Here is a 21,359-nt window from a genome sequence, read left to right as displayed (position 1 = left end):
TAAAACCGTTAGAAGTCCATTTGTAGTTAAACTGGATTCAAGTCTAGGTAGTCCTTAATCTCATCTGAAGTAAAACCCTAGTTTCATTCGTGTCGTAGTTTAATTTCAATTTAATCACAATTTTAGATTTTTAATAACCCCCCCCCCAAACACAATATTTGTTTAGTCGTGTAAGTGTCTAGTCTAAGTTTAGTCGTTAACGTAATTCATTAGAGTCCTTGTGGGTTCGACATCCGGACTTACTTTTATGTGCTAGAGTCGACCGGTACACTTGCCGGTGAGTAGTTTAGTCAGGTTAAAGAGTCTAGATTTTTATTACTTGAGTCTTAATTTAGGGTAATTTTAGTTTAATTAGTTGAACTACTTTTTCCACATCAAGTTTTTGGCGCCGTTGCCGGGGACTCTTGGTGATTGCGTTAATTTCTTTGACTGATCTTATCTGACATATCTGTGCTACTTGTATATTTTGTATGTTGAGTCGTAGGTGTCTAATTGTCCGTGTCTTTTCTTTTTCTTGAGTCTTAGTGTCAGTTATGTGTCAAAATTGTGGTATACCTCACATCTCTATATTTTGTCCATATTTCTCGAGGTACTCTATACGTTGTTATGCTAACCCCTATGTGCAGCCGCAGTCATATTTTTCACAGGGGTATTCCTCGTACCAGTATGAGGAACCGTATCACCAGCCCCAACAGCAAAATTCTGAAGTCTATGAGTAGGAGCAGCTGGATAGGATAACGGGGTTGTTAGTTCAACTGGTAGCTACGGATGAGACTACTCAGAAAATGATTCAAGAACATGAAGTCCTGCTTCAAAATCACCAGTCTATACTCTCAGACATTCGATGCTCAATAGAAGAAGTGTCTAGGAAATTAGAAGAAGTAGAAGAAACGGAGAAGAAGGGCATCATTGATTTTGGCTGTGAAGAAGAGGAGATTATGATGCAAATGGCTAATTGCGGGATATTGAGAGAGAGTGTGGAAGAAGTAGACGAGTGGCAAGTCTACCAGGAATCATTGGTTAAGGGGGTAGATGTTGATGAGGAATTAGATTTAGGAGATTCCTTAGGTAGTCTGTTTGATAATAAGTTAGAAGTTGAGGTAGAGAAAAAAGTGTTAAGTTGGGAAGATGAGTTTTTAGGGGAGTTAGAAGGTTTATCAGAATCTGAACAAGTAGGGGAATTTGATCCATTAGTTGATTTAGCAAATTTAGAAGCCCTACTAGAAGGTAAACCCGAGAAAATAAGTGAACCCACACCGCACGTAGAAATTAAGTGTGGGGATCTTCCCAAGGAAGTAGTGGGAATGGTGGAAGATGAAGAACACCATAGCTGGCCCGTGGTACTGATAACGAATGCGACTAAAAAATCGAAACCATGGGAGAAGGCAAAGAAAAGAAAAAGAAAAGATGGAAAACGGAAGAGGATTGAAGGCTGGTACAAGAAGGAGCCGTTGGCGCACGATCAATATTCGCTTTACATGTCGCGCATTTGGTTCCTTCCAGGTAAGTATAAATTTTGGTGGTCTGACCCGTTAAGAATTTTCGAAATATTTTATTATTCCACCAGAAAATTTTTAACTATTTTTGAGGACCGGGTGGAATTAAACGGGTTAGATAGGGTCCAGATCAAGGAGAAACCTCCTGATTAAGTTCAAGTGTGGGGAGGTTTCTTGTAGAGTTTGTAAAATTTATATATTTGGTGTATTTTCGGTAGTTAGTAGTTTTTGTATATTGAGTCTTAGTAGGTTTTGAGTCGTTTTTTTTTAGTCGGTACTGCTTTGGTTTTTGCTTGTTTTTGTTTATGCAGGTTTGATATGTATCACCCGTACTCAATCTCCATTCGGGTGATTTTGGAGCTGCTTATCAGATTTCAGGCATTTACTGAGCATATCAGTCAGAGTCAAAGCCGATTGCGACCGAAATGCTATACGATCGAGCTGGATTGGACAAGAGTTTTGGAGCATACGCGTGATATAACCAGCTAAGTCCTTTCCAATTATGCCCTTTGTCTTTTATTTCTTATTTATTTTTAGTTTTTGATTCGGTTTCCATCCTACATTGAGGGCAATGTAGAATTTAAGTGTGGGGATGGGAAACTATTGTTTAGTGTCTAGTTAGTAGAGTCTTGAGTCATAAAAAATCGAAAAATAAACAAAAATAAAAAAAAAATCCAAAAAAAAAATGAAAAATCAGAAAATGTCCTTCGATGTAAGAAGTTTGCAAAATAAAACGGAAAATGATAGAAAAGGTGAATTTTTGCTTGGGTTAAATAATAATAATATGAGATTATAATAAATCGAGCTTGCGTCTAGTTAGGGATGTGTGGATAGGCCCGGGTTTGATTTTAAGTCCCTTTGAGCTAATATACCTTAAATTGTCGGTCTGCTAGTGGGTTTTCGCCTGGGAGATATGGGAAATTAAAACTGCCGATAATAGTATAAGGGGCACCGTTATAAGTTAAAACTGTTAGAGTTTGTGATCATGTGAAAAATATGAAAAAAAAGAGAAAAAAAGAAAAAAAAAAGTGAGCTAGAAACTAAATGAAAGTAACACAGGTCTATGTAATCCGAGTTGGGGATATCGACTCTACAGCCGGAATGCCTCTGGGATGTGTGAAATCGAATTGCCGATTAAAAGTACCGAAACCTAAGTAATCTGTGGTTGGGGATAGCGACTCTACAGCCGGATTGCCTCTTGGTTAGGGAAAGCATCGTCTAGACTCACGAATGAAAAAAAAAGAAAGAAAGAAAAGCGAAAAAAATGGAAAAAGAAAAAATTTTGATTGTAAACTCTCTTGGTTTTGATATAAAACGGTTGGGAATTGGTCCAGTGATCGTTCTCTTAGTCCTATAAGCTTGAGGTGGGAGTAGGTGGACCGTAAATTCTAGTGTGAGACCCTAGGTGGATTGACCGCACTTAAATTAAATTTACATGATAAGGGTTTAGGATTGGATTCGGGTTTAAAGGGACAAGTATATTCACAATCGCGACTAACGCAAGTCTTGTTTTTAATAAGATATAAATAATTTTTGACCCAAGTGATTATTCGTCTCTGATTCCGTTGCATAATTCTTTTTCGAGGACGAAAAAAAGAGCAAGTGTGGGGATATTTGATGTATTGCAAAATACATCCTTTATTCGTGTATAGTTTGTATAAATTTTCGTTATTTATAGTTTAGTTTTATTTAGAATTACGTGCTATTGATTATATTCGCGTTTTCCAGGTCTCGATGTATAAAGTTGATGAAAATGGAGTGAAAACGAGCTACAATGATGAAACACTAAGTCTTGGAACAAGTAAAAAAGAGTTGGAGTAATTTCTGGAATTTTTGGGATGTTGGAGCTTGTGAAAATTCGTAACTTTCTGTGAAAATGGGGCCTAGGTGCTACACCTCCCCCTTAAGCAAGGAGCTACATGCAACACCTAGACCCGTGGGAAGGATTTGCTGAGTTTTGGGGCTAGGTGTAGCATGGAGGATATGCTGAAGACCCCGTCGCGTGACACCTAGGGGTAATTTCCGGAAAAAGTTGATTTTTGTTGTTGGATCTTTATTCCAAACATATTTATACTTCATAAACTTCCACGAAAACCCTAGTGACGAACCAAGAAACCCTAGGGACGAATTTCGGAGCAGATTTTGAGCTTTTCGGAGTATTTTAGCGAACGGGAATCATCCGGTTGAAGCTTGGAGCGTGGAAGTGAAGATTGTTCGGGTTTTATCTCCCGGTTTTCTTTAATTTCGTGTTTTCGATCTTTTCCAATGAATTCTTGTTTTGAACTTGTTTTGTTTGATTTGAACACCATGTTTCTTGGCTAAACCCTAGATACTACCTAGACAAGATGATAGTTTGATTAAAGTTTGGATCTTTTAACGGTTTTCATTGTTTGATTATGGATTGACTTTGAAAGTAACGTGTTCTAGATATTCTGATTTGGTGCGTGTGCGTATTTACTTTTGGTTGTGGATTGCTTACTGTTTCACATAGATTTTGGTGGATGTCTTTCACATAATAGATCTGTGTTGATTATTTGCATCCTTGCGGGTTCGGGTGATCTTTGGGTAAATCGGCCGATAGCCTTAGAAACAGTAATTGAAAATATAATTAGAAGTAAATATTCTGCTTAACTTGTCGGTGAGAGGCTCGAGTTAGTTATTAGGTCGCAGTGCAGTATATAGCTAAATTAGATTTTGAGAGAAGTCAACGTTAGTTCCCTAATTGCATTTGTGCCTAGTAAACCAAGTCAGAACCTAGAATTGCCTTAGATTATCGCGCTGAGAGGTAGATAGTCGTATTAGGGCACTTTTAGAGCCGTTAGAGGACTGAGAGGAAATCTAACAGTCGGTAATCATAACAACCTTGTAGGGTTTCCTAGGTTTCTTCCTGAGAAGGGTCGGGAAGTCTTAGCATTGAAATACCTTAAGGTTTAGTATTTTACGATCTCGGCTCCATACAACAATAAAACCGTTAGAAGTCCATTTGTAGTTAAACTGGATTCAAGTCTAAGTAGTCCTTAATCTCATCTGAAGTAAAACCCTAGTTTCATTCGTGTCGTAGTTTAATCTCAATTTAATCACAATTTTAGATTTTTAATAAAACCCCCCCAAACACAATATTTGTTTAGTCGTGTCAGTGTCTAGTCTAAGTTTAGTCGTTAACGTAATTCATTAGAGTCCTTGTGGGTTCGACATCCGGACTTACTTTTCTGTGCTAGAGTCGAGCGGTACACTTGCCGGTGAGTAGTTTAGTCAGGTTAAAGAGTCTAGATTTTTATTACTTGAGTCTTAATTTAGGGTAATTTTAGTTTAATTAGTTGAACTACTTTTTCCACATCACGTATCAACAGAGGTGTTGTGCATTATAACAGTAGAACAAATGGAGCTGCGCAATCTTCATTAGGTTCAACGGTTTCACAAACATCTGGATGTCTACATTCGAATCAGGTGGAAGTACCTTCCCGTGCAAACGTCTTTCAAGACGAAAACAGACATCGTAAACATCATATTTTTTTCTTGTGATACTTTGTATATATGAACACCTTATATGACATTGATAGTGTTTGCTTACACTTTACTTACCTTTTTTAGGGCGATGTCCGTCGTATTGGGATATGGGTGATGCAAACCATTGTTGTGTTCATTGTGGAGCTATGCTTTGGTATGAGGAACGAACTATTAAAAGTTTAACTCCTCGTGTTCCAAGTTTTTCATTATGTTGTAGTGAAGGAAAGGTTTGCTTGCCATTTCTTCGACATCCTCCTCAAACATTGGGTCGTCTTCTTGATTACAATGGGGAATCACGATCTCGAGTGTTTAGAGAAAACATAAAGCTTTTAAATGCGATGTTGCATTTACCTCAACCGGTGGGAGAATATCTATGGATTTAAATGATGGTCGTGGGCCTTATACATTCCGTTTGAATGGCCACAACCATCATAATATTGGATCATTGTTGCCTATGCATCCTGATGGACGCCCTAGATTTGCTCAATTGTACGTTTATGACATGGAAAATGAGATTGATAATCGCTTTTATGCTTTGCGAAATTGTGTGTCACCAACGTCTGATCAAGTCATCCTGCGCACATTAGTGAATGACTTGCTGTTGATGCTTAATGCGAACAATGCATTGGTGCAGGCTTTTAGGACGGCACGTGAAAGGTTTAATGACAACTCAATGCAACGTCTTACGCTTCGCTTGCTTGGTACGCGAAATAGAAGAGAAGGACAATATTCTTTGTCTACTGTTCCTGAAGTGGCTGCATTGATTCCAGGTGACGGAAATCCTACGGACTCACGTGATATTATTATTGAAGAACGTGGTAGTCGTAGTGCAAAGCGTATATCTGAATTGCACCCAAGTTTTATGGCGTTGCAGTATCCTTTGTTGTTTCCATATGGAGAAGATGGATTCCATCTTAATATTCCTCTATGTAATATATCTGTATCAAGTAGGCGGCAATCGGTTTCATTAAGAGAATATTATTCTTACCGTTTACAACTTAGGAGGAATGAAGGTAAGACATTACACAAATCTGGCCGTTTATTTCAGATGTATGTTGTGGACTGTTATTCAGCTATCCTTGAACATGAGATGAATTGGTTTAAACAAAACCAAAACACTATTCGTTCGGATTTGTATAATGGTTTATATGATCGTATCGCTGATGGTGAAACAAGTTGTGAAGCAGTTGGTCGACGTGTTATCCTGCCAGCAACATTTGCCGGTGGGCCAAGATATATGATTCAACAGTATCAGGATGCAATGGCTATTTGTCGTTGGGCCGGGGCTCCGGACCTTTTTATTACTATGACATGCAATTCAAAATGGCCGGAAATTACCCGACACATTCAAGCAACAACCCCTGGTATGAGTGCATCCGACCGCCCGGACATTGTTGCCCGTGTTTTCAAAATTAAACTTGATGAACTTATCAAAGACATAAGGAAAAGGAATATTTTTGGACACACGAAAGCAGGTTTGTTACTAGCATTTCCATTGTTTAAATATTATACGATTTTTTTATTCTATAGCTAGGTGTAATATTTGTTTTGGTCATTTTTTTAGTTATCTATACAATCGAGTTTCAGAAACGAGGACTTCCACACTCTCATATTCTGCTTTTTTTACAACCTAAAGATAAGATTAATACGGTTGACAATATCGATAAATATATATCTGCTGAGCTTCCTTCGGAGGTGGAAGACCCTATAGCTTTCGGTATTGTTCGTACGCAAATGATGCATGGTCCATGTGGTTTGCTCAACCCTTCAAGTCCTTGTATGCATAATGGTGTATGTAGTAAAGGGTACCCAAAGAATTATTGTGAGGAGACATTCATCCGAAATGAAGGTTGGCCGTGTTATAAGAGGCCCAATAATTCAAGAGTTGTTAAAGTTGGTTCTCAAGATATTAAGCTTGATAATCGGTATGTTGTTCTGTATAACCGTGAATTGTTGGTGAAATATGGTTGTCACATTAATGTTGAGTGGTGCAACCAAGGGATGTTAGTCAAGTATCTTTTTACTTATATAAACAAAGGTCCAGATCGTGCAACTGTGGTTTTGGAAGGTGCTCAAAATAGGACAACGTTTGCGTCCTTATTACATAATGAAAATGAAATTAAGGAATATTTAAATTGTCGGTATATATCTTCTATTGAGGCATGTTGGAAGATTTTTGAATTTGAAATGAAGTACCGTGATGTTGCTGTTGAGCGGTTACCTTTTCATGAGGAAGGGTGTAATAGAGTGTATTTTCATGATAATGATGAGGTTGAGGAAGTTCCCCAACGTGCTACGGCTAGCATGTCAAAATTTACTGAATGGATGCGTGCAAATGAAAGGTTTCCGCATGGTCGTTCTTTGACATATGTAGACTTTCCAACAAAGTTCACTTGGCATGAAAAGGAGAAGGAGTGGTTGCCACGACATAGGACGACTTGTATTGGCCGCATTTATTATGTGAGCCCATCGATGGGTGAAAAGTATTACCTCCGTATGTTATTAAATGTTCAACGTGGGCCATTAAGCTTTAAAGACATTCGTACGGTTGATGGTGTTGAGCATCCAACTTATATGTCTGCTTGCAATGCGTTGGGTTTGTTAGGAGATGATGTTGAGTGGGTAGATTCAATACGTGAAGCTTCTCAATGGCAGTTGGGGAATCAACTTCGTGATTTATTTGTCTGCATTCTATTGTTTTGTACGGTTAGTAATCAACGGAGGTTATTTTTTGATTGTCTACCTTACTTATCAGATGATATTGCTTACAATCGACGCACAATGCTGCAGAATGATGATGTGGTATTCACAGATGAAGAGATTCTCAATTATACATTGATTGAGATTGAAAGAGTTTTAATTGGTCATGGTAAAAGTTTATTAGATTTTCCTAATTTGCCTCAAATTGATCGTCAATTGGTTGATACTACGGAAAATCGGTTGATTATGGCTGAGCGCACCTACAATATTGAAGAAGAAATGACGCTTTTTCATGATTTATTTCGTGGATTGAATGCTGAACAAAGGGAGGTGTTTGATTATGTATGTGATTGTGTTGATAGACGGACGGGTGGTGCTGTTTTTGTTTTTGGTAGTGGAGGGACGGGAAAAACGTATTTATGGAAGACTCTCATTTCCTGTTTTCGTTCACGTGGCCAAATCGTCTTGTCTGTTGCTTCTTCTGGGATTGCCTCACTTCTACTACCTGGTGGTCGTACAGCGCATTCGCGTTTTAAGATTCCCTTTGAACTTGATAAGGATTCTTGCTGCTCGATTGATGTTGGGACGGATCTTGCTGGGCTGATTAGTGATGCTGCGCTTATAATATGGGATGAGGCACCGCTGCAACATCGTTATGCATTTGAAGCGGTTGACCGTACTTTTAGAGATATTTGTCGAAATAATATGCCTGGTGCAGACCGTCGAGTATTTGGAGGGAAATGTGTCGCTCTTGGAGGAGACTTTCGACAAATTCTTCCTGTTATTCCGCTTGCTCCGCGTAGTGAGATTGTTGCTTCGGTTGTGAATAAGTCATCGACTATATGGGGTGCGTGTAAGGTGTTTTCTTTAACGATTAATATGCGGTTGAATAGTTCAAGTGTTAATGACGATGTTGTAATACAACATCGAGATTTCAATAAATGGATTTTAGATATGGGGTCTGGTCGTCTTCCTGCAATTTCGCTAGACGGGGAAGATGAGAGAACTTGGATTAATATACCTCGTGATCTATTGATTCCTGTTTCAGATAATCCTATTGAATCAGTTGTTTCAGATACATTTCCTAATATAGAAGAACGATTCACTGATGTTTCTTACCTACAGGAGCGCTGTATTTTATCATCGACTAACAATGAGGTTGATACGATTAATCTACATGTTCTTGATAAGTTGCCAGGTGACAATCATGAGTTATTTAGTCTCGATTCCATTTGTGCAAGTACAAATAATATTGAAGAAATGCAGGCTATGTATCCTACGGAGTTTCTTAATACTTTACAGTTTTCTGGCTTACCGAATCACATATTAAAGTTAAAGGTTGGGGCACCAATCATATTGCTACGTAACTTGAATCTCAAGAAAGGATTGTGTAATGGGACCCGTTTAGTGGTTACTCAAATAAGTCGTCGTGTTATTGAGGGCGTTATTATTACGGGTACGCATGTTGGAGAAAGAGCTTTTATTTCTAGAATCGATATGACTCCAACTTCTACATGTTGGCCTTTCCACTTTAAGAGAAGACAGTTTCCCGTGAAACTATGTTTTGCTATGACAATTAATAAAAGTCAGGGCCAAACATTTAAACATGTTTGTGGTTACTTGGTAAAGCCTGTTTTTTCACATGGTCAACTTTATGTGATTGCCTCCCGTGTTACATCTCGAGCTGGTCTACGATTTTATGTTGATAATGATGGCAAGTGTTCTAACCAATTAACAAGAAATGTTGTTTATAAGGAAGTTTTTTATAACTTACCTTTGATGTCAAGTGATGCATTGGTCTGAGTGTTTTGTATGTTGTTATTAAGAAGTGGAATTGCTACCGTGTACGCTTCTATAAAGGTAGCATATTATGTCTCTCTTATTTGAACACTTGTATTTAATGTTTACTTACTTTATATATTGGTTTGGTTGACTAAATATGCCATTTGTAATTACGTTGTTTTGCATGTGGTTTTTATGTGTTTGGTTGTTATATATAGATATATATTTCCTTTATGTATATTTTGTTATTAATATAAGCTTTCCATAACATTTTTTGTTTCCATGTTTTAGGTTCTCATAATATAGAATGGGACATCGGTATATTTCAGACTTGATGCCTGGTATTACTGACCAATGGCAAGTCACTGTAATGGTCACACGTTCTTGGACAACATACATTCCTAGCTCAAATCGTATACTGTCATTTGATGTCATCCTTTCAGATGAACGCGTAAGGCATTTTTTTAATTAATTAAAAAAACTATAATATATATGTTTTGTAATGTTGCATGTTTTCCTTGCAGGATTGTTCAATTCATGCAAAAATTCCTTTTCATTTGATGCATCTTTTTACTAATCGTTTGGAGGATGGTTGCGTGTATAGGCTATGTGGTTTTGAGGTTCTTGTATACGACTCATGGTATCGTCCGTTGAAACGTGATTGCTATGTCAAGTTTATGCGATCTACGTCAATTAGTCCATCAAGAGTTCAACCGAGCTTATTTAGACGTCATGTTTTTGAGCCGATGCCTTTTAACATGCTTGGATCACGCTTGAAGAAGGACATATATTTAACAGGTTTAGTTGTTGTTTTTCTCTTTGCGTCTTCATGTCTATATATAATTATATTTTTTATGTAGATGTTGTGGGTGTTCTTCGTGTGTGGGGTTATCTTGATACTGATTTGCAGTCTTCACAATCAAATAATCGGGAAGTACGACGAATTGTTTTATCCGATGAAGTGTAAGTTTTTTAGATTGTTTTTGTGGTGCATTCTAAGTTTTTTTTTTTTTTTTGTTTTTGCTTATTTTGGAATGGTTGTGTTTTTATTAAATATAGTAGTAATAATCTCAATGCTTCTTTATGGGGCCAACTTGCACTTAAGTATACTGATGAGGACATGAGGCGCCATGCCACTAATGCAGTTGTTGTTGTATTAACATCTTGCAAGGTTCGATTGTTTGAAGGTATGTGTAATGTAATAGATGAAATATTTGTATGCATATTTTTAATATATATACTTGATCCATTGGTGTTTTTTTTTGGTTAGGTGCTCCTTGTGTGATGTCAACAGTTGCATCTCAATTATATATTAACTTGTCATCACCAGTTTGTGATGTCTTCAAGACAATGTATATTATTCCTTGTATTAAAGCTTATTTATGTTTCAAGGCATTGTATGTTTTAATGCAACTTATTTTATGTCCTTTGAAGGTTACCGGTGCCTGTTTTATTTAAAGCTAACACACCACAAAATGAAGACTCGCAAGTTGTTAGTATTGCTGATGTTTATCGATCTATTCAGGCAGGAGTTTATAAGGTATTGGCTTTTAACCTATCTTTTATCTTTTGTTTTTGGTGTAGATCAATTATTTTAATAACGTTTAACTTGCTTTTACAATGTTTTTAATTGATACCATATATTTTTTGCTTTGCAGGGGACATTTTATATCATCTTTGGTACTATAGTTGATGTTGATTTGTTTAATGATTGGAAGTATGTTAAATGTTCTAAATGTCGAAAGAAGGTGCGGTTCATGGATGCTACCTATTATTGTGTATCATGTCAACAAAACGTTCTCAATCCCCAGATAGCGTAAGTCTTTATATATTGTTGTGTTTTTATATTGTTTTCTTAATTATAAGATTTTTGACAGTTTCAAGTTGGTTGTCCGCGTGGTTGATAATGATGTTGAGATGACGTGCGTTCTTTTTGATGATGTTGTGATTGCACTTATTGGGATTACTGCGGAGGAGTTGCTTTCTAAAAGTTTGTCTGAGGTATAAACCAAATATTTCGTTAATATCTTATTTTATATGGATGAATGATTTGCTTTATTTGCTAATGTTTGTCTATGTCAATAATAATGTTATTCTGTTTCTGCAGGGTGTTAATGATCCTTTATGAGCTCACACATATTTGGTTGATTCTTTATGTGCTAGGAGTGTTACATTTCGGATTAAGATTGATGAATATAACTTGGCACCTCACTATTCTTATCGCTTTACTGTGTCAAAGTTCATTAAGGATTATATCGAATCGCACTCGAATAACATTAGTTTATCTACGGTTAGTACTTGCACGGATGATATAGATCATGTTTTTGAAGACAATGAAGATGAATGCATAGAGTTTTTTTCAAGAGTCTCAACTGAAGAAATGGATATGGCTGATGAATTGTTATGGGGTCCAATCATTTCATCAGTCTCGTCTAATGAAACACCATTGGTATGTTATTGTTTTTTTTAATTTTCACCTATTGCATTGATTGTACTTTACTTTATTGTATTGAATATTTTTCTTAGCAGGTACAGTCGTTTGATTATGAAGCGGATAATGGTTCTATCATTAATACAAGAAAGTCGAATACTAGGGATGTTACAACTGCTACCACATCTGTTGTTGAGTGTTCTAATGAGTGTGATCAACAAGTGAGGCCTAAACGAGCAAGACGAAAGCCAAAGAAATATACTGATTAGATAATATATGTTTTTTTGAATCATTATGCATGTTTTTTTTGTTACTTTTTGTGATAAGACTTTTGTTGCTTTCTATGTTACTTATGTGAACCAGTTGCAAACTAATAAACTTGATGTAGTGTTGTTTATGCATTTATTTTCATAATGTTTGAAGTCAACATAAAATATTGATCTTATAAGCATATATGTATTTTTAACTATTAGAATTAGTGAATTTATTGATTTGTTATTGATATTGTTAATTTTAAGTTGTAAGTTTGGTTAAGAAATTGAGTTATTAGACAGAGAAGATGTATGAAATTGATACGTTATTTGCGTATGTCATATTTTGTTTGTGAATTTATCACTCATAATGATTTAACTATAGAAAATAAGGTAACGTAAACTCCCCCTAAATATACATGTCCGAAGTTGCATGCATGGGTCATAAGCCTGCCTTTTTTGATAAACAATAAATACATTTTGCAGCCAATATTGATTAATTTTAACGTTATTTGGCAGGTCAGGCCCAAATCATATATCAATTTATGCAACCTTTTATTAAAAGCTGGTGCCCTATTAGTTTGGTGGCCAAAGCCCAAGCCTCAAAACGCTTGGGCTTGGGCTGGCCCTGTTTGTATCATAGCCCAAGACAATTGACATAGATATTTCAGTTATATATTTTAGACATCCCAAACCAAAATTACGATAACATCGTAATGGGATGTGACTGTTAAAGTTCTACATGCAGTTAGAAAAGAAAAGTTGTCCATCAAACATAACAAAAACATAAACCAGTGAATCTGAAAAAGTTCTCCGAATTGATATCTGACAAACCTCGAAGTAGACTTTATCACCTGCGACGTTTTTTTCTCCCACCAGCTCAAACCTCATCACTTTGTCCTTAGTCATCCCCGCTTCGTCCAGGATATGCTGCCAGTCCGCATACATTATGACATGGTTTTCATCATCCACTCTTCTTGGATCTCTCCTTACACGTAGTGGTACTAGAAACTTAACATGGCCAAATGACAGCATAGCATTACAGTAGCTATTGATTTGGTGATCCCGAACAAAGTTCTTCGGTATCGTCTGTAAAAATAAATTGTTGGTTTTGTTATTCAATCTCCAACATTATAATGAAAATAAAGTATATTAATAGTTAGTTTTTAATTACCAGCATGTGTGTTTCTATGGCATGGTGTTCAAATTGTTTCTGGTAGTTGGGGCGGCTGTTGTGGTGGCGGTGCTTGGTGCGGTTGCATTGATGTGTAGTGGCTGCGTGAAGTCTGATGCCATCTTTGTTAAATATCAGGACATTGAAGTTAAAGTGCTCTTGTGGAGTGCTTCCCAACCATTGTAAGAGGAGTTGGTAGTCCTCTTCAATGTCATTTTCAACACAAAAGGTGGTCCAACCTGACCCCATGAAACCGACAGCTAATCCTTTTTCATTTCCGGGAGGGAAAGCATAACACACATCGACCTTGCAACTTTGCTTAGGGCCGTGTACTTTAGCAAACAAGTTGTCGATTTTTAAGCGCCTCTCGGATAGCAGCCACAACAAACCATGCGGTAAATCCTATAGATCTCACATTTCAGAAATGTGAGATTAGATTTTATTCAAAACAGAGAATATAAATTATTAGTTTCTCTTTCAGAAAATAGAGGCAATAGTATATAAAACAAGGTGGCAAAGTTCTACCTGATGATGGTATGTTTCTGCTTTAGCTTATACCAAACAGCCATGGATGTAATCTCTTCCTGAGGAATGCTTTCTGATTTCCAAACCGTCAGTGTTCAAAAGAAGTATCTCAAATTTAAGTTCTTTCAATCTTTTGAAACATAGTTTGTCTATATTCTTATGTTTTATAGACTGAAAAAACCTCATCCATTCGGGCCCATGTAGTGTTTTTCTTCTTCGACCCAAGCTTTCGACTGCAACCTTGTATTTCATTCCCGTATAATCAACAAGTTTGATTATTTCACAGTTTTTGGGAAGCTGGTTGGTCAATATTTTTGGGAGTTCCTATATATACAATATTTTTTATTTAAAACACAGATGTTAGGACAAAAGTCAAATACTTAAAAGAGATGAAATCAGATTTGGGTCAGGATGTATCTTACCAGTCGGTCTTGCAGGTCGTTGCAATCAGCTACTTTGATTAGTATTGTAAACTCCATCTGAATGTTTTCAAAAAATAAAAATCTCATACTTATAATAGTCGAAATCAGATTTGGGTCAGGTTGGTAAGGATGAGTTTGGGTAAAGATGTGATTAGAATTTTTTTTTTAAAAATGAGCATCACACATCAGCCCGATTGTACAAAGTTCTTGAACAAGATTCAAATCATGAACTAATGACAACTAATGTTCGAATCATATACATTCAAGCCCTCAAAACTGTTTGAAAAGTTTCGGTTTTTTCAGTTGTTTTAATCATTAGTTCAAATTTATATCTAATCTAAAAATAGTAAAACAATAACATCTCTGGTTGCAAGGTTAGAATGAGTCAGGTGGGTTTTGGGTCAAAGTGATCTGTTATTTCAGTTTCTTATTTTTATTTTATCCATCTAGACTTATGTGTTTGGGCCAAGATTGCCAGGACCAGTCCTAAATATATTTTTGGAAAAACCGAAAACTTTAAAACTTATAAAAACAATCGAAATTCATTTGAACATATATAGGTGATAACTGGCAGCACCAGCCCTAAATATATTTTTGGAAAAACCGAAAACTTTAAAACTTATAAAAACAATCGAAATGCAGTTGAACATATAGGTGATAACTGCCAACCGGTTTTGGTAACTGTCAAGCGGTTATGGGAAGTATGTATTTCTGATTTAAAACAAAAACAATAGAAACCAAAACAGTTTTGAGGTAATACTTGAAATTAAATGAAATCAGGATACAAAGTGAACATAGTAAAACCTAACTGTAAAATATAGAAGAAAATAAAAACAAAATACCTGATTAGGCTTGAAAGTTCTGATCGGCAAGAAGAGTGTAGAAGAAGGTGAATCACCGTAAATGAGAGAGAGCAATGAGTAGAAATGAGTAGATATGTATTTTTTTTATATTTATTAGGGTTTTAAATTTCTTTATTGGGGTATGTGAACTGATTTGATGTTTAATATAATATTAATATAATAGATTTTGTTATTTAATTGTAAATTTATATGGTTTGATTAAAATTATTAATAAAGTAATAGATATAGTTTTGTTAAACAAATAGTTTTTAATAGATTTATAGGTAAACCTATTAATAAAGTAATAGATAAAATTTTGTTAAACAAATAGTTTTTAATAGTTTTATAGGTAACATATGTTTACAATATTTATTGTATTATATTTTAAATAATAAAGGTAGAATAAGTAACTGAAAAACTAAACTTTCTAAATATGTTTATAATTTTGATTCTATTCTATTTTAAATAATAAAGGTATACTAACTAATAGAAAAAAACTAATCTTTCTAAATATTAACATATAATAGGTCTGATTATTATAATTAATCCGTAAAGATACAATAAGTAACAAAAACTTACCAATGATTTGATTAAATAAAAGCCAAATTGACTGTCCGCTTCGGATATGTTTACAATATTTATTGTATTATATTTTAAATAATAAAGGTAGAATAAGTAACTAAAAAACTAAACTTTCTAAATATGTTTATAATTTTGATTCTATTCTATTTTAAATAATAAAGGTATACTAACTAATAGAAAAAAACTAATCTTTCTAAATATTAACATATAATAGGTGATGTGCGTGAAGTGTGTTATATTTTTGATGAGTATTTAAGCCCTTTTTACACTTTTAGCCAAGTTTTAAATTTATAAAACACGATATTCACTAACACTAAACACACATATGGGCAAGTGCACCCATCGTGGACGTAGTATAGTGTTGGTAAGATACCGAGGTCGTCCAAGGACACAAGAGCTTTTAGTACCGGTTTATCCTCAACGTCTAATCAAATAAAAAAGGTTAGAAAAATATTTTAAACTAAGAAAAATAAAAACTAACTAAATGCTGAAAATAAAAATAAAATAAAGACTGATAGACAAGATGAATCACTTGGATCCGACACGTGTATTAGTATAACCTTTGATTATTTTCGCACTTTTGCACTTGTTTAAGAGATTATCTTAGTTATTGTAGTAGGCCCCTCTTTTGAAGGCGACGTTACCCTCAACCCAGTAGTTTGAGTCAGCAAGGATACAATCCTAAAGGGTCGGATTACTGAAAGATAATGAATTAAGTTATTAATGCAAATTGTGGTAGGCCCCGCTTTTGGCGGTGACGTTACCCTCGGCTAAGTAGTCTGAGTCAGCAGGGATACAGTCCTAAATAGCCGGGTTATAGTATTAATAGTAGTTAACTTATGAGGGGGTCAAAGAGTTTAGATCCCCGCCATCCAATACCTATGGGCATTGAAGGAGATCCTACTAAATTTGACCCAGGTCCCAAGCAGGACCTCTAAACGCTGAACAAGGGCAAGACCCTTACCAAACCGTTCCCTAACCCCCGACCAGGTAGCCAACATACCTCCATATAGACCGTGGAGATATGAATGGTGAAAATCTTTTATTTTATATAGACAGTAAAATAATGCCAAGACACCACGGACAAACGATAAGGAAAGATCACCTTCAACATAAGTAACTAGTTATTAAAGTCATTAATACAAAACCAAATAAAAAGTGCAAAAGATTAAAAATAAAAAGTATTATACTAAACACTTGTCTTCACCAAGTGATCTAAGAGACTTAGGCAAACATGGCCTTGATTGTCAAGAACTCTTACGATCAATCTTGGATCCCGAGACGACTCACACACTCTACGATGGACAATGGATGATGGTGGTGGATGATGGTGTTATGGTGGTGGTGGGTGGTGGATGAGGTGTGAGAGAGGTGGTGTGCCAAGGGATGAGAGAAAATGAAGCCAAGCTCCTCTATTTATAGGCTGAACAGAAGGCTGGACACGGCCCCGTGCCCGTCTGACATTCTCTCTCTTCATTAATTGTAATTGCGAATTACAATTAATGCGCCTGCTGTACTTTCACCACGCCCCCGTGCCCGCTGGACACGGCCCCGTGGTGGGCAATGGAAGCTTCTACTGGTTTGTCTTTTCTGCTGCTTCCTGGGCACGCCCCCGTGTTCGCTGGACACGGGGCGTGTTCAGACTCTGTTTCTTCTCCTTTGCCTTGGGAGGTGCCGTTGAGGGTCCGGGCAGTCTACTTTTGTTCCTTTTCTTGTATTTATGCTAGAATTAGTTGTCTTTTTGCTTCTTTTGTGATTTTGAGCTCATTTAATCCTGAAAATGCAAAAGGAAGACAAAAACACTATTTTTCCAACATTAGTACTCAAAAAGGGTTAGTTTTATGCCTTAATTGATGTGATTTATATGTTGCATTTTACACACATCAAATACCCCCACACTTGAACTTTTTGCTTGTCCTCAAGCAAAACTCTTTAAATGTGGCTTACACTCCCAAATGGAATAGGTAGAAGAGAAGTTTTTTAGCTTGTCCTAGAGTGTCGGGAATCCAAGGTTTTTATAGGTTTCATTTTTATTTATTTACAATCCTATTCGTTATGATTTATTTTGAACGTTTCATAAGATAAATTACTTATTTGGGCATAGCATGCCTTATTAAAATTCCATTTATATACAAGTTCACATACCTCACGGGAGATCACTCAACACTCGGCCGAAGGTGTATTTAGTGAATCACTCGAGAGCGGCATGGAACTTACGCCTTCCATAGGCTTGCCAAGCAATCAATCCTCCTCCTTTTTAACTTTTTACCTTTGTAAATATCAAGAGGACTTTTGGGGTGAAGGGTTAGGCTTGGGTTAAAGGTGGGTGGTTGGTTAGTGGTTAGTAAAAAGGGCGAAAATCGTAACAAGCGTCGGTTTTCGTGAAATACCTTGTTTTTAGTGACTTTTTATTTTGAAGTATTTCTCCAAACAAGCTTTTTTTATAGCTTTTGTTTGTTTTTGACTTCATCATTATTTTTTTTTTGATCGTCACATAAAAAGGTGAGTTTACGAAAAAGCGAGCTTGTTACTAAAATAAAGGGTGAAAAATAAAAAGGTTTTTGGTGGGTAAAAAGGGTTTTGGGGTAATGAAATGAAAGGTTTAGGCTCAAAGGGGCTATCTAGGGGGATTTTGGGTAGGTGATAAAAAAAATGAAAAATAATGGTTTTGAAGGAAAAATGGTTAGTCCTAATGCCTCCATCATTTACTTACTTGGGTTTAAGTTGGTAAGGACCGGGAATGTATCGTCGTGGCAAGTTCTAGATTTGTAAGAACCAAGCGGCTATTCACACAAGAAACGAAAAATGAGCATTTAGTCTAAATATGTATATTTTTATGCTCAATAAAGGCTCAAAACTCATTTTTGTGGGAATGGGTTTTTATGTGACCAAGTATATATAATCGAATTTTTTAACTAGACTTGTTATACCGTTTCATAATTTTCTTATGTTGGTTCTTTTTATCATGACGCTATCGGTTGTAAACTTGTAAAAATATAACCTTTTTAGAACTTGTTATTCCCAACTTAAACTAAGACAAGTAAATAAAAAAAAATGAAAAAGTTTTTGAAAAAATTTGGGGTGTTTAGTGGTTCCAATAGAGTTTTGTGTAAGGCTTGTGTTTAGGATTTTGCAAAATTTCAAGGTTTTAGCATCCCCCCCACACTTAAATTACACATTGTCCTCAATGTGTCCAAAAATAAAGTTTTTGGTTGATTAGAATGTGTAAAAGTGGGTTTAAAAGCAAAGTTTTGTGTTACTGGCATCCTGGACACGGCCCCGTGTTGACCGGGCACGGCCCCGTGGTCAAGTGCCAGTAACAAAAATTAGAGAATTGAAACAGAAGCCTGGACACGGGGGCGTGTCCGCTGAACACGGCCCGTGTCCAGTTACCTGAACTGGGTGATTTTCTGCAGGGGGCTCAGCACGGGGCCGTGTTGGTTGGGCACGGCCCGTGTTGAACCTTCTGTGATGGAGATTTTTGTCGGGTTGCTCTGTTCTTCGTGCATGGTTTCATTTTTCTCGTTCCCTTTTTCATCCATTACCACCATGAGTGTGTTTTATTCTCAAAACAACCATCAATCTTAAAAACCATCATAACATTGCTAATAGAGAGACATTACATTAAGTTAGCTAAATAACTAAGGGATACATGAGGTTATCATAAGGGTTCTACTTATTTAGGAAAATTTCGGGAATAGCTTCCCGATGTAGTAACACTCTCTAGCCGATGACTCCTCGGTTGTTACTCAAAGCCATTCTTCTATCTCCCTTGGGAGGTAGAAGGTAGCTTCATTCTCCTCCGTGTCTCGAGGAGGAACGCTCACCGGGACTCCTTGCACCACCCTTGGTTGAGGTACTTGGTGCATGGCGTGCCATTCGGCTGGAATGATGACCTCGGGTACTACATTCCACGCCCTTTGGGTTATCACCGGAACCAAAGCGGGGAAGCGAGAAGGTTTAACCTTTGGTGCAGGAGGTTTACTTCTCGCAGGCAGCCCTCCAAACCTACCGTCAGATGATTAATACGTTCCACCAATGCTTCTTCTACCCCCGTCATTTCGTCTATGGCTTCCCTCAAAGCGTAAACGTAGTTTACTAGGGAATCCTCCGCCGTGGACGATCTCCTTCCATTTCGGTTATTTCTTGAAGATGTTCCGCTGTTTCTGCTGGCCATTTTCTGCGAAATAAGCCGAAGATAACTAAACTTTTGCAAAACAGTACCTCGAACACGGCCCCGTGCTCAGTGAGCACGGCCCCGTGTTCAGCTGTCTGCAGGATTTTTGTCTAACGATTCCAGGTTTTTAAATTATTTTAATACACTTTTATTGCGTTTTAAGCTCAAATAATTTAAAACAAAGTTATAGAACTAACTTTAGACAAGAATCCGTAGCAAAAACTCCTACAAACCTTTCATAGAAGGTTAGAATCATGGGTTTCCAAGCTTCCATGGAGGTAAGGTTTGAAAAATTTTTGAAAGAAGGAGAAATGAACAAAAGTGGAAAAGACAAGATGGTCCTTAGGAACCTTCTTTTAGCACTTACCTAGGATGGTATATGTGAAGATCCCAGGAATCTCTGCTTGGTGAAGTGGTCAAAAATGAGCAGGATTCAGGCTGCATTTAAAGAAAACGACAGCACACTGGACACGGCCCCGTGTCCGCTGGACACGGCCCCGTGTGCAGAGAAAATCCTGACACATTTTGTCCGTATTCTGACAGAATCAGCAGAGAATCTTCTGAGTGGACACGGGGGCGTGTTGACCGGGCACGACCCCGTGTTGGCAGGCTGTTTTATGGAGTTTTGTCTCTACTAAGGAGTTAATTTATATCGGGTGGCTCTTGACTTGTTGGGACAACCCCAAAGTGCCTAATATACCTTAATTGTCCTATACTAAGGCGAGAACGCAAGAGGTTGTCGGTGAGGGTAATTCCTATTTTCATTCTAGGTGGACAAGTCCAACCCTTTCCCGGGCTCTCGTTAAAGAAGGTGTATGCCGAATCGCTCAGGTCTATGTATGCACCGAACGAAGTCGATGGGGAGTCCTTCACGGCACAATCGGCACAGGGACGACTATCGTCCACGTCTTTTCTAGGTAAGAAGGTATTTTCAGGAGCAACGAGGTTGTCGGAATGCGGTTCCAACATTTCCTCATGGTCATCGTCTTGGGATGGATCTAAAAAATCCTTCCTAAGTTCTTTTGACCAATTGAGAAGTAGTTCTTCTAGTTGAAATAACTCGTCAAGGAGCATTTCTCCTAGAATATCTGGCTGGGCGCATTCGAGGGAGAAATAGTGCTTATTTTTACTTTCGCCCCTCTTAAGGTTACAAGGAATCGGTGGGTCTATATAGTGGGGCCTATAAGTGAGGAAAAAACATTTTAATTCCTCATGTTCGCCTCCACATATTCGACACCACAAACCATAAGAGTGCCGAAAGTAAAAAGAATTACTATCACTCATGTTTGTGTCAGAAATTACCAACCGCCGGGATCTAACGGTTCTGTTTTCAGCAACTGAATCTTGGGCACGGGGGCGTGTTGAGTGGACACGGCCCCGTGTTCAGCCTACTGTCTGACTTAAAACAGGATTGCCAGTTCCAATGATTGAGCACGGGGCGTGTTCAGCGGGCACGGCCCCGTGTTGAGC

General features: G+C 37.1%; 1 protein-coding gene across 1 annotated transcript; it reads left to right on the top strand.

Moving 5' to 3' along the window:
• Nucleotides 1-785: 785 nt before the first annotated feature.
• LOC110900135 lies at nucleotides 786-12,185 on the top strand. Its single transcript, XM_035981055.1, has 13 exons — nucleotides 786-1,503; nucleotides 5,088-5,230; nucleotides 5,317-6,478; nucleotides 6,568-9,417; nucleotides 9,777-9,803; nucleotides 10,346-10,448; nucleotides 10,545-10,672; nucleotides 10,756-10,837; nucleotides 10,920-11,025; nucleotides 11,144-11,202; nucleotides 11,363-11,486; nucleotides 11,725-11,934; nucleotides 12,015-12,185. The coding sequence occupies exons 1-13, from the start codon at nucleotides 786-788 to the stop codon at nucleotides 12,183-12,185; spliced, it is 5,883 nt and encodes a 1,960-aa protein (XP_035836948.1).
• Nucleotides 12,186-21,359: the final 9,174 nt, after the last annotated feature.

This window comes from Helianthus annuus, chromosome 1 (genome assembly GCF_002127325.2).
Source record: "Helianthus annuus cultivar XRQ/B chromosome 1, HanXRQr2.0-SUNRISE, whole genome shotgun sequence".
NCBI lineage: Eukaryota > Viridiplantae > Streptophyta > Magnoliopsida > Asterales > Asteraceae > Helianthus > Helianthus annuus.
The sequence above is the reverse complement of the archived record's forward strand: the minus strand, read 5'-3'. Positions and strand labels throughout refer to the sequence as shown.